At 36.4% G+C, this 14,473-nt stretch overlaps 1 protein-coding gene and 1 non-coding gene across 2 annotated transcripts in view; both read right to left on the bottom strand.

Annotated features, from left to right (window-relative positions):
- Positions 1–4,853: 4,853 nt before the first annotated feature.
- The window catches only part of LOC123255504 (gasdermin-A-like), a 69,156-nt gene continuing 59,536 nt past the window's right edge, over positions 4,854–14,473 (bottom strand). The window contains exons 2-10 of the mRNA XM_044684286.1: positions 13,962–14,151; positions 13,376–13,556; positions 12,663–12,768; positions 12,170–12,208; positions 11,536–11,553; positions 10,486–10,661; positions 9,929–10,070; positions 7,933–8,006; positions 4,854–5,093 (exon numbers count right to left, since the gene is read on the bottom strand). Of these exons, the coding sequence (XP_044540221.1) occupies positions 4,854–5,093; positions 7,933–8,006; positions 9,929–10,070; positions 10,486–10,661; positions 11,536–11,553; positions 12,170–12,208; positions 12,663–12,768; positions 13,376–13,556; positions 13,962–14,151 (1,166 nt within the window). The remainder of the gene's footprint in view (positions 5,094–7,932; positions 8,007–9,928; positions 10,071–10,485; positions 10,662–11,535; positions 11,554–12,169; positions 12,209–12,662; positions 12,769–13,375; positions 13,557–13,961; positions 14,152–14,473) is intronic.
- LOC123232631 lies at positions 5,476–5,582 on the bottom strand. The gene has a single exon (XR_006505160.1). It is a non-coding gene; the product is annotated as a U6 spliceosomal RNA (small nuclear RNA).

Raw genomic sequence — 14,473 nt, 5'->3', positions numbered from 1 at the left:
AGAACCATCCTATATAATTAATAGTACTTTTTTGGAGAGGAAAAAATAAACACAACCAATCAATATGTAGAAAAAGTCCAAATGCACAATAAGTAATATCTGTGATAGCTTGAGGTTATCCTCTCATATCTCTCTGAGACCTACTTAATCTGTTTTTTAAACCTTTACTTCTGTCATAGAATCAATACTAAATATCAGTTTCAAGGCAGAAGAGCAGTAAGAGCTGGGTAATGGGGGTTCTGTGACTTGCCCAGGGTCACACAGCTTAGAAGTGTCTAAGACCAGATTTGAACCCACATCCTCTTGTCTCTTAGGCTTAGGTCTCCATCCACTGAGCCGCTAGCTATAATTTTTATTATTTTGTTACAATTAGGTTAAATTTTTTAATATCTATTTCTTTACATTTGCATTGTTGTAGTTTCTATGCCTATTATTTTCTTGGCTTCTTACTTCATTCTGCAAACGTTCAGATAATTCTTTTCATAGTTCTTTGTATTCATCATTCATACCATTTCTTACAACACAGTAATATTCCATTACATTCATATACCACTTTTTGTGTAATGATTCCAAAAGTAGATAAGTATCTACCTTCCCTCCCTCCAATAATTAGTTATCACAAAAAGTGCTGCACTAATTATTTTGGAATTTATAAAGACTTTCTTCTTAATGATGGCTTCCTTAAATTATAAAGTCCAGTAATGGACTATCTGTTTCAAAGTATATATATATATATATATATATATATATTTAGGAACTTTATTTACATAATTCCAAACTGCTTTTTGAATTGGTTATATTATTTCCCAACTCCACAAATAATATGCCTATCATTTCAAAACCCTCCAACACTACTTTCAGTTTTTGTTATTTTGGCCAATTCACTGAGTGTGAGATGAAACCTCAGGTTTGTTTTGACTTGCATTTCTCTTATTATTAATGATTTGAAGCAATTTGTATCACAACTTGTTAATACCTTGCATTTTCTTTGGTAACTATTTGTTCATATTATCATCTTTTGGAGGATGGCTACTGAGTAGTATATATGTTCATTTTGTACACACACATATGTCTATATATAATATTATTAGTTATTTATAAATTTTAGATACCAAACTCTTAGAAAAATTTGATACAATGATCCCCTTCCTCTGTTCAGCTGCTTCCTTCTCTTCCTCTGTCTATTAATTTTGTCTGTGCAGGTTTTCATTTTCAAGGAATTAAGATGATGTATTTCCCTTCTAATTTTTAATATCTCATCTTTTGTGTTAAATAATGTTTTACAAATGCATATTCAGTTCATTCATCCTCTTTCTTCTGTTCTGTTAATGTATGTTTGGAAATGTAAGATTAAAAATTAATATCCAAATACTTCAAGTATTATATTCTTATAAGAATTTATTAATTAATAGCTTGAAGAAAAAGGAAAATGATAGCATTAGCAAAGACAGAGTTGCCTGGACCACCAAAACAGGGAAGAGAGCCAGGAAGAGAGCATAGGAGGAAGAGTTTAAAAGGTGGAGTTACAGTAAACTTTTATGTACAATACGTAGGGCCATTATGTGGACAATGGGAAAAGGATTCTGGGAGATGAAGTCCAGGGGCTCAAGATTTCTAATTACACTTAAGAATGTGATTTTTCCTGAGGATTGATTTAGCTATATCCAGAAATAGTGGTATGTTGTTTTAGTTTCTTTTCTTTAAAAAAAAAAACAAAGACAAAGAACCTTTTACCTTCTGTCTTAGAATCCAAGTATTGGTTGGTTAAGGGATAGATTATGGAGTTAAGTGGTGTGCCCAAGGTCACAAAGTTGAGAAGTGTCTGAGGCCACATTTGAACCCAGGACCTCTTACCTCAAGTCTGGACTCTATTAATTGACTCATATAGCTGCCCATAGTTATTGTTGCTATAATTGGATCTTTGATTCCTTATCAAATTGGTTGTCTTTTGGTTGTTATCCTTGGACCAATTACCAATTTTATTGCATTATAACATATATATTAAGGATATATTATATATAATGTTATATATTCTATATTACATATAGAATACAAAAGGAAATATTAATGATTTCTGCCTTTTAAAATTTGTTTTCAGTATCTTTGTGCCCTAATGTGTGTTTAATTGTTGCATGAATTCTATGTGGTGCTGAGAAATTGTATATTTCTTTTGCTATCTCACTTAGAAGATGCCATAAGTCTTTTACCACTAGTTTCTCCAGCAATTTTTTTCAGTCCCATATTTTTCCCCTTTTTCTATTTCTCTATTAGACTCATCTAAAACAAAGAGAAGGATATTATAATCTCTTATCGCTGTTGTGTTATTATATCTTCTTGTAGCTCAAATAATGTTTCTCTTTTTAAAATTCAATTGTGTTTTATTTTTAGTTTCAAATTTTCTCTCTCTTCCCACCCATTCAGAAGGCAAGAAATACAAACTCATTACAAATGTGAAGTCATATTAAAAACGTCTACTTCATCTATGTTCTGAAAAAAAGGAAAGAAACTGAAAGAAACTTGCTTCATCTGCAATGAGTCCATCAATTCCCTATCTAGAGGTAGATAGAATTTTTCTTCATTGTTCCTTTGGAACTGTGTTGAGTCACTGTCTTGATCAGAGTTAATAATTCAATCACAATTATCTTTATAATGTCATTCTTACTATATAAATTGTTCTTCTGGTTCTGCTCACTTCATTCTACGTTAATTAATATGTCTTCCCTTATTTTTCTGAATCTTTCCCCTTCATTTTTACAACATAATCACATTCATATACCATAATTTATTTAGTTATAATTCAACTAATGAGCGTCCCCTCAATTTCCAATTCTTTGTTTCCATCGAAAAAGCTGCTATAAGTATTTTTGTATGTGAGCCCTTTTACTTTTTCTTTGATTTCATTGGTGTATAGACTCAGTAGTAGTATTATTGTGTTAAAGAGTAAAATAACAGGTTAATACCTTTTTGTAAATTTCTAAATTATTCTCCAAAATGGTTGGGCTAGTTCACACAGCTATATGAGTATACATACTTCTTTTCCCATATCTCCTCCAGAATTTGCTGTTTTCCTTTTTTTTGTAATTTTCGCCAGGGTGATGTGTGAAGTAGCACCTCTTAGCCAACTTTATGAGTGTGAGATGTTACCTCTTAGCCAATTTGATAGCAATGATGTGGTTGTTTTAATTTGCATTTCTCTAATTATTAGTGATGTAGTGAAACTAAAGCTCAGGGACTTGCTCCTTCTCTTTCCTCTCCCCTCCTCTCCCCTTACCCTTAGCCTAACTTCAGGACTAGAATGTACTTGGAGATTTTATTTTCACTCTGAGCCTCATCTAGCCAGAAGTATCTTTGGAACAATATGATGTTTCACTTTGGGTGCTATCATTCATTAGTAATCAGTCTGAAGATGGTAAAATGCGTCACTGTGCTGCCTCGGCAAAAGACTATGCCCTGGAGGTTTTAATCCCAAGTTCGTCCCCAGCACTTCCACTCTGGGTGAGTTTCCTCATCTGACCTATTTCAGGAAGTTTCCAACCTTGCTTCTCTTCGCTTCCTACTTCCTTTCCATCTTCTTTCATCAGTTGTCTTGTCATCATGTGCATGTCCTCCATCCTCTCCTCTCCTTCCTGCTCTGGAACCATGATCAAATCAATTCTGCAATTTCTCTAGAAAAGTGGTGCATAAATCTATTGTCCTGTGTCCTCATTTGCCATCCTTGTAATTTTCTGGACCAAACAGGAATCTTGGACTTTGTTCGTGGAATCACCCTAGGCTCTGATAAATGAACTTTCACCTTGTCTTGCCTAGAATTAGGCTTTCACACCACAACATCGCCACCACTAAGAAGTGCCAATTTCATTTCCTCCCTTTTCACCTCACCTCCATTACATTATAATAGGATAAAAAAATGTGGTAAAGTATTTAGCACATAATAATCAGTTAACAAATGTTTTTTAAAAAATAATTCAACCATCTCAACCTTCTCTGATTTTTCCTGAATGCTTTGGACTGAGAATTTTAACTGTCCCAGAAATTTGTGACACAAGAGGACTGGAGGTAATGGAAGAAGAACATGTAGATGGTTCAGCATTAGCCCATCACCATTAATATCTTACTTAGAGGTAAGTAGAGTCTTATGTAAAAAAAAAGATAGAAAATAGCTTAAATGGAACCCAATTAAACTGTAATCTTTCTGAAGGCAGTGACTAAATTTTATACTCCCCCCATTCTCCTGTAGAATAGAGAACAGTTCCTAGCACATAGTAGATGCTTAATGTTTGTTTTTTTTTAAACCCTTATTTTCTGTTCTAGAAACAACTGAAAGACAGAAGGGCAAGAGCTAGGAAAATGGAATTAAATTATTCATGTGGGGTCATATAGGTAGGAAGTGTCTGAGGTCAAATTTGAACTCAAGTGCTAATGACTCCAGATTTGATGCTATGTCCACTGTACCCCTTAGTTGTCCTTCAATATTTGTTGAATAAATAAGTGGATTTTATGTAGGCCTTTCTAGGATAGTTAATTTGGAATATTATGCGATGGTAGAATATTATATTTTGACTATTTCTTTTTTAGTTAAATTCAACAATCAAATAAATGCTTAATGGACATTTATTTTACGAAGGGAAATGTAGTAGGGATTGAAAGGGACATAACAGATTCCTTTTCTTCTAGGAGTTTTCAATCTGGTAAAAGGGAAAAGATATATATATATATCATTAAGGATAGTTATAAGGTAGAATGTGGATGGGACCATAAGAAAAAAATAGACAATTCTACTAGGGGTTAGAGGATTCTCCTTTTCTGATTCCTCTTCATGCCTTCTGAATGAATAGTTAGTTGCTACCAGGGAGTTAAGTTTGAGTCAGCAGCTGCAGGAATGAGATGACCACATACAAAGCAGAGAGAGAATCTTTTGCCTCTGAATTCCATTTTGTCTGAGATCCAGCACATTGAAGATTTAAGCCACACTCCTTCATCAGATTCATTGTGATAGCTTGATCTTCATCTTTGAGTTCAGACAGAAGCTCTGGATGGACAGAGAATGAACTTTCTCCATATTTCATGAAGTTTGTTTTCAAGATACTCTTAACCTGGAGGACAGGACCAAAATGATCAGAGGGGTTGTGATTGCTACATCTGTACTTTGTATTTTTTTTTCATTTTGTTATTGTTGTTGTTTCACTGTATTTGATCGATTACCTTGAAGGAGACCTGAAATTGTATTTTTTTAATATTTCATTTTTTTAGAAAAATTTTCCATGGTTACATGATTCTTGTTTTTACTTTCCCCTTCACCCTCCCCTTTAGCCCCCCCCCCCCATATCCAACATGCATTTTCACTGGTTTTAACATGTCTGATCAATCAAGACTTATTTACATATTATTGATAGTTGCATTTGTGTGGTCATTTAGTGTCACATCCCCAACCATGTTCTCATCAACCCATGCGATCAAGCGGTTGTTTTTCTTCTGAAAAATATGGAATGCTTCACGAATTTGCATGTCATCCTTGTGCAGGGGCCATGCTAATCTTCTCTGTATCATTCCAATTTTAGTATATGTGCTGCCGAAGCAAGCACCCTGTATCTGTATTGACTTGATACACATTTTGTGCTTTTTGTGAAATTTTTGTATTTTCTTAAATGTATCATTGCTTTTATAACTTCATTGTTTTACCTCATTTGCACTTACACTGTGGATCATGGCTAAACTAAGAGGAAATGCATCTAAATTCTTGGGTAAGAACCTTTATATTCTACCCCTTCTTAAGTGACATGAATTGTAACATACATATACACATATATTTTTTCTCATTGTCACCAATTATAGGATATATATATATATATTGAAATTTTAGCACCTTTTTAAAAGTTGCATGTGCAAATTTTGTATTTGAAGCACATGTCATCTAAATTGAAAGAGTTTTTGATTATTAGATTAGTGTAGGTTTAGTATATCCATTTGTTGTAACTGTAACTGCCTACCCAAAAGCCTTAGACTACTGAGACTGCCATTGGTATTTAACCAATATGGGACTTTACACATACATCTGATTCAAAGAAATGGGATCAACAAAGGAGCACAGATTTCATCTATACAGTGCCAAAGAAGCACAGATACCTACCCAGTGCCAAAGCAACACGTACTTAACCTGATTGATACAGATCACTTAGAGAAGCTAATCCTACTAGGATTGGTAAGACTTCTATGCCAATAAAAAGGACTTGAACCTAGTGTGAGAATTGAGGTTGTGATGCTTAACATATGTTAAGACATAGGACTCCTTGAAGCACACTCCATGTAAAATTTATATCAAATACCTAACAATTGGCTGTTCTGGCTCCATATTCTATCCTTGAGAAGTAATGACAAAAGAAGAAAAGAAGAAATGACATAATATTAGACCAATAAATACAAATCTAGTCATTTTTCCTAACTTTCTTACTATGGTGGTTGACTGTGGTCCTGGCTACTAAGTGGGTATATGCATGATGTTGGACATGGATTACTTTAATTGGGCATAATTCAAGTGTGATTTTTTTTCTTATTTAGAATTTTTTCTATATAAAATTTAGGATTGGATGTTTAGAATTTTCATCCACTAGTTATTTGCCCTTTTTTGTGCTAATTTTTCTGATGAATTTGATTGGCAGGGATTCATATGCCTCCTGCCTCAGCCATATATCCCTCTGTGATTTCAATGTTTCTTTCTATCCTCCTCAGGGGGGAATGTGTTTTTATTTCATATGGAGAGTTTAAGTCATTTTAGGAAAAGAAGTATTATGAGCCATTTTGAGGTCAGAATTCATTGGTATAATTAGGAATTCTTGCAAGGGCAAACACCTTTATTTTGTTTGACCTTAGAAAAGCAAATTATCTCCCTCCAATACCTAAATTTTAAGAATTACACCCGTTCAAATCCATGAAATTATCCCAAATAAGAACACTCATAAAGCTTTAATGGAATGCCCACTGAATTTGCCTGTCTAGTCTGTGATTAAATATGTTGGAATGGCATTGCAGGTGCCAGGACAAAAATTGAGTAAAGATTGAAATAAGTATGGATATCATTTGGAAATTGTGGTACTCATTCATTGATCTGAAATTTCTTACTGCAACTAAGCCAATCTTTTCCACCCTAACATTCTCTAAGTGGTGATACTTGGCTGCATTTATTTATGACGTCAGAAGAATTTTGTTTCTGCATCTAGTACTATTTTCACTCTACCTTCTCAATGGAAAGAACCACTTTTTACTCCTGAGGTCCCTTATACAATATATCTAGCAACTGATCATTTATTCTGTTTAAATATTCATAGCCACAGATAGCTTATCATTTACTGGAATTGCTGATTACACTGAAAAATAGCTCCACTGTTAGAAAATTATTTCATCTGTTGCTTTAAAATTTGACTCTTTGTCATAGCCACCACTACTATCTCAATTCAGGTCAAGAGAACAAATATTTATTAAGAACCATCTATGTTACAAGCACTGTGCTAGGCACCCGGGATTCAAAAGGAGACAAAACTACCCTAATTTGACCTTTCAAGGCAATATACTGGAGAATATTAAGTAGACTTTTACCAGTGTTTTAAGTTCTTCCACCTAGAGCTACTTAAAGTTATTAAGTATTATAAAACTGAAAAGGATTTCAGAGGCTACTTAGTTCAGTAACTGAATAATATAGACAAGGAAATCAAGGCTCAAGTTCATATGGGTAGTAAATAATATTAATTCTGAGGTGGAAGTGAAATCCAAATCCTTTTCCAGTGCAAAGGTAAGGGAGGTTCATGTCAGAGCTTTCAAGAAGATTTGAAATCAGCACCATCTGCCATCATTTCCTTGATGCTTTTCTCCCCTCTTTTTTCCCCTCCCTCGATTCCTCATCACCCTCTCCAAGATTGTGGACTTCCTGGGCTTTCTCACCAGTTCCAGCTGCTGAGGCAGGATCCTCTTCTCCAAGGATTGGGCCAGGAGCTGTTGCTGAGTATCAGTCAGGACTAGGAAGAGATCAGAGAACATGATGGAATTTTAGCGTGAGCTCAGTCTCTAGAGATGCCCATTTCCCTCTCTCATATTTTTGTGTAATGGGTAGTCCAAGGCTGAAAGGAAAAATTCCTCCTATCCAAACAACTGACCTAGAAAACTGGACAACGAAAGTGAATACAACTCTTAAACCTTCAATCATAAAGAAGTCTTTGCTCAGTCATTTCAGTTATGTCTGACTCTTTGCGACCTCCGTTGGGGTTTCCTGGCAAAGATAGTGTAGTAGCTTGCAATTTCTTTCTCCATATTATTTTACAGATGAGGAAACTGAGGCAATCAGGGTTAAGTGACTTGCCCAGGGATATACAACTAGAAAGGGTCTGATGCCAGATTTGAATTCAGTTTCAAATTCTAGACCTGGTACTGTACCTAATGTGCCAGATGGCTGACCTATTCAAGAAATTAGGAACAAGGGGCAGCTATGTGGCTTAGTGGATTGAGAGCCAGGCCTAGAGATAGGAAGTCCTAGGCTCAAATCTGACCTCAGACACTTCCTAGTTGTATGACCCTGGGCAAGTCACTTACCCCTCATTGCCTAGCCCTTACTGCTTTTCTGCTTCAGAATCAATACACAGTATTGATTCCAAGACAGAAGGTAAGCACTTAAAAAAATTAAAAAAAGAAAAAAAGGAAATTAGGAACAAACACTACCCAGACCTATTACAAATTAGAGGACAAAATGAAAATACACAAAAAATACATAAATGAAAACTTCCAAGAATCTCATATCAAAAACCCAAGGTTTTCCATTCTAAGAATAAAATGTACTAGGTATATAATTTCTGTTAAATATTATCTTATAGTTCCCCTCCTTTTCTCAATAAACTCCTTGGAAAAAGCTATTTATATAAGCTACTTACATTTATTTTCTTTAATAATTAAATCTGGTTTCTAATGCCATAATAAAAGTGGAATTACTCTCTTCAAATAACCTCCTATTTACTAAACCGGACAGCTAATCTGTATCTTCAGTTTACTTAATCTCTTCTCCCAGATACCCTATGTTTTTTGGATATTTGGGACTCTACTTCTTCTCAGTCTATTTTGACAATTCACCATCCATGCCATGCTCACTATCTGTAGGGGTACCCAAAGGTTCTGACTTAGCAATTTTTCCTTTTCTTATGCTATACTTTCTTGTTTGGTCACCCCACATGTTCTCATAGTTCTAAATATAATCCCTATACTTATGATATTCACATCTCTCTTTTTTTTTGAACCCTTACCTTCTGTCTTGGAACCAATACAGAGTAAAGAAGAGTGGTAAGGGCTAGGCAATGGGGGTTAAGTGACTTGACCTGGGTCACACAGTAGAAAGTGTTTGAAGCCACATTTGAACCTAGAACCTTCCTTCTTTAGATCTGGCTTTCAATCCAATGAGTCACTTAGCTACCCTTCTATCACCTTTTTATATACTTATTTATTCCATTAGACTAAAAGCTCTTTGAAAGCAGGGAGGTTTTCCTTTCCTTTTACCTCTACTGATTGGTCCTGAGCCTAGCATATCACAAGTGCTTAATACATGCTGGTAGACTGACTGATTGGGATATGTACATATTATCTTTTACATTAGGACACAAGCTCCCTGATACCAGTGACTTTCATTTTTCTCTTTGTATGTACAATACTTGAAATATAGTAGATACTTAATAAATTCTTGTTGATTGACTGACAGACAAAAATGGAATGGTAGACAGAAAGTGCCTAATCTTGGCCCCTCATTTTATATGGAGTAATTGCTAAGAAGAAAAGCAATATTTGTTTAAAAGAAATTCAGGATAAATTCCACAATAATATTAGGGACTTAGCATTCAGTGGATAACATGAGATTCCTTTAAACTGTTAGTTTCTTCTTTCTTTCCTATCCATTCCTTACTCATTAGTGCTCCAAGGAAGTAGAGGATGCTTTCTGCCTGTTGGTTGGATGCATCTCCTGAGTGGTCTTGTAGATGTTTTAGGATGCAGACCCCAGGGCCTTCCAATTGCCCCTTCTCTCTCATGTCTGGCACCTGATCCAGCTGCAGGAAAGAGGTGGCAAAGGAGAGAGTGAGGAATTTATATTTGATATTCTTTTCTTATACTTCAAGGTTCAATTTCCTTAGTCTACCATTTCTACTCTACCCTGTGCCCTAGTTATGCCACTATTTTTGAGCCTTTGAAGTTTTTGGATAAGGGATCTTGATTAATGTTTTTCCAATTGTTTAGAGGATTGTCATTTTAATTATATTATCTCGGCCTACCCATGAGAAATAGATGTTTTTCTAGTTGTTTAGAGGATTGTCATTTTTAGATAAGAGATCTTGAGCCACAGGGTTATTCGTTCTGTCTAGTTTTTCCTACAATTCCCACACTATCTTCTTTTTCTTCCCCCAGCCCTCTTCCATCCACAACCACATGCTCCCTGTCTTAAGCATTGGTTCTCTGCTTTATTACCATGTCATCCAGGTCTTGTAGTGCCTTCCTGTTTCCTAGTATATCCTGGACTTCATGAAGCAGTGTGACATGGAGCTCTCTGGATGCTTTGGAAAGAGCTTCTTGCTCCCTTATCATCATTTCCTGAAATTCCTCAAAATTTCTTGGAGCACTGATAAATTTCCCAGTCAATTCATCTGTAAAAATAGAAGAATAAAATTATACTTTGGGAATTCCCCCTCTCCAGTTCTTCAAACACAATCTTGGTTTCTTCACTTGGGCTCCCCTCTGATCTCTTCAGATGTGCCCATATTCCAGATACCTCCCAACTTGAACACAGTTCTCATTCCTACTTGGTTTCTTTTTTCTTCAATTACTTTAAATTATTTTTCTTTCCCCTTTACTCCTTCCAGAGTTCGGTCAGGGATTTGTTTCCCTTTAATAGCCAACTACCTTATAAGTCAATTATATTATGATTATCTTCCTCCCAGATATGGACAAGGCTCACTGTCTTCCCCCACCCCCCCGCCCTGCTGCCTCCTTCTCTTTTCATTCTGGGTGCATAAATTGTTTTTCAGGATGAGAATGTCTCCCTTCTATTTCTAGCCTCCAGGCTCCTATTTTCCCTCCCACATTAAGACTCCAAATATTCCCCAACAGGATTATAAAATATTTAGGGAAAAAGATCCAACCTGGAACTCTCTTCAACCTCTCCCACTTTGGGAATGGACTCAAATCTTGTTCAAGGAGAAATAATCTCCTTGTCCCTGATGAATATATGGGGAAAGGAGAGGGAAGGATAGAAGTATTGATTAAATGCCCACTATATATTTGGCACTGTACTGTGTGCTTTACAGATATTGTTTTGGGGTTGTGTATGGGGGTTAGATATTCTGTTAGATAGGCCTTGGAAAGAACTTGCTCTTGAGAAGGTCCTAATGCCATGTACACCAAAGGTGAAAAATACTCCTCCTACTCTTAACCAAATCTATGGAAAGAATGGTAATATCCCTGTGAGGACAACCTTCTAATGCCTTCCACCACCAAAAAGAAGAGATCATCAAAACTCACCCATCCAGAATTCTTCCACTAGAAAAAAGAGAAAAAAAAATCCCCTGATCAATTATAAGCAATTGAATCATGAAGTCCTAAATGTCTATAGCTCAGGGCTGAGTAATGAGCCATACATACTGATGTAAATGAAGGCTCTTTAGTGGACTGATACAGAAGTTTCTGTTGGTGACTAGGGAGTTCTGAACACTTCATACATATTCTCAAGGGTCTATGGGTTGGGAAAAAGAAAGTTTCTTGGACTTAAGAGATAATCAAGGACCAGGAAGGGGTATTGGGTCATATAAGTCAATAGCAGAAGTTTGTGTTATTAATTCCTAATTCTAGCAAGGGAAGGGACTTTGATGGTGAGGAGAAACTGGAAAACTACAGAGGACCTTTCTCTACCTTTCCAGGCCCAGGAGGCTATTGTATAATGGTGAATGGAGTTATAGTAGTATTGTAGTATTTATTTTATTTATATAGTATTTATTTATATATAATATAGTATTTATATATACATAGTATTATATAAATATATAGTATTTATTTATATTATAGTAGAATAAAGAGATTGAATTCTCTAGAGAAGGCTCAGCAGTCATCCCTCCTGGTCATATTGCCTTGGAGTGTGTGTTTGAGCTTTGTTACTTACCATCACACCTTGGTTTTATCTCAGGAATATAACTAACTTCTGGATAGAGAAGAAAAATGGTTAATTCCAGTTACAACAACTTTACTCCCTCACTGAAGTCTCAAGTCAGCCTCTGTATAATGTGTTCCCTTTGGAAGAAAATTATGGAATTTTTCCTTCTTTCCCATTAGGTTTAAGTTATTAGGTACTTGATGTCACCTGCCCCATCTCTCCTCTCTAGAACACAAGGAACATAAACTGTCCTATCTAAGTTTACCATATCACAGTAGTTGGTGGCAAAGACTTATTCGAGGACCTACAGGAAGGAGACAATGAATGATCTGTGGTGTGCCATAGCCATAGCAATAGCTATTGGTGCCATATGGCACACTTTAGAAAGGGAGTAGGGTAGGGTGGGGAGGGAAGCAAAAGGAATGGTCCCAAACCATGTTGTACCTCCCCTTTTCTTATTATCCCAGAAAAATGCTTCCCAATCCAAGTTCTCTTTGCTTACTCCATCCATCATTCTCAATGAACAGCTCCAGAGCCCGATAAGCCAAGATGCAGCCCTGGTTAATAGTCACCGCCTTTTTTCTGTCTGTTTGACCTTGGGCTTGGTTCTGTGGAAAGAAAATAGAGCTGGGATGGTATTTTTCAGAGAGTCAAGAGCAAAAACACAGGTTTCAGGTGATCACATTTAGAATAGGGAAAGGCTTGATGATTAGGAGCATTAACAAATGAAATGGAATCAATGACTTGTCAAACCATGAATCATACAGAGCTTGGGTTTGCTCTTTCTCCAGGTTGACACACCAGCAAGGGCCTAATACTGTGGCAAAGAGATTTTAAAAGGCAGTGAGATTAAAATGAGGTTTAGAAACTTTCCTAAATGACTAACTTAAGGTGTGAAGATTTCTCTTGTTAATAGATTTATTGTTATTTTTGTCTAGTCATTTCATTTGTCTGACTCTTTGTAGCCCCACTTGGAATTTCCTTGTTCAAGATATTGGAGAATTTTGACATTTCATTCACCAATTCATTTTATAGATGAGGAACTGAGGCAATCATCTATTGATAGGAACCTGTGGGAAGTAGGATCCTTAAGGGGACTGATAGAGAATTCCCCAAACTCTCGTCTCAGTTTGGAGACTTGTGAGCATTCAGAGAAGACTGGTTGTATAGAACTTTCTATACTTCCCTCCATCCAGCCTAGCTTAGATTCTTTACCTTGAAGGTAATGACTGGGAGGGAGGATAGTTGTCCCAAGGATGTCTCTATTGAGCCTTCTTTTTTGTTGGAGTGCATCAGAATTGTGTCTTCCATGTTCTCTATGGCCTCGGTCACTACATAAAGTTTTTCCCCACGATTTTGCACCTCTTGAAGGAAGGAATGCTTTGACTTCACTTTTCTGAAAGGCAAACGAGGTGAGAGGGTAGAAGAGGGCCTTGGGTGAAGTGTTTCAGTGCCTTCATAGGGCCATAGCCCCACTGTGCTGCTGTGGGGTTAGAAGTCTTGGGGTGAGTTGTAACAGTATTGATGGCTCATTTGATGTTAAATGTTGACCTGATTTGAGAATTTGGGCTATATTTGGGTGAGTCTGTAGATATGGTCCTTCTAGAGGCTAAAGGTAAAAACAGTACACTATTTCCATTTCCCCCTCTCTCAGAAGCCCTATTCCACTATTTCAGTCCCAAAAGTCAGAGGTAGATATGGAGGTGTAGAAAAGGTCACCTTAGTCTGAAATCTTCTCCCCAACCTTTTCCTCACATCTCTAAGTTTCTTCTTTTTTCAATTTCCATTGACCTGACCTCACCTCTCCATCAAGGCCTCCCAGATTTGGGGGACAACAGTGAGGATTTGCAGCTTCAGAGCCAAGTTATTGCATGATGTGGTAGCCCCTGTCACCTTCCCCTGCATCTCACTGGCCACGTCCAGATCCATCTCTCCCTTTAACTCCCCATGCTCGGTTTCATAGAAATGGAAGGGTTTGCTTGATGTCACTTCTGGAAGACAGAGAAGAACAATTCCCAAGCACACTGAGAACAAATGTTGTAATCTGTGGTTACATGGATGTGGTGAACCACACATACACACCCACTTTCCTATTAATCTCTCAATCAAACAAACAGTCAGCTTTTGTTACACATTACTTTTTTCCAGGTTCTGAGTGAAGAGTTGGAATACATATAAAGAAGTTAAACAGCCCCTGCCTTGCACTCTAACAGAAATAAAACACAGACAGGTGTAAAGATATACACAATATATAGACAATGAAGACACGAGGGAACTTGCAGTTGTAGGGATTAGGAAAGGATTGATGTAGAA

The sequence above is a fragment of the Gracilinanus agilis genome, chromosome 1 (genome assembly GCF_016433145.1).
Source record: "Gracilinanus agilis isolate LMUSP501 chromosome 1, AgileGrace, whole genome shotgun sequence".
Taxonomy (NCBI): domain Eukaryota; kingdom Metazoa; phylum Chordata; class Mammalia; order Didelphimorphia; family Didelphidae; genus Gracilinanus; species Gracilinanus agilis.
This window is presented reverse-complemented; position numbering and strand designations above follow the sequence as displayed.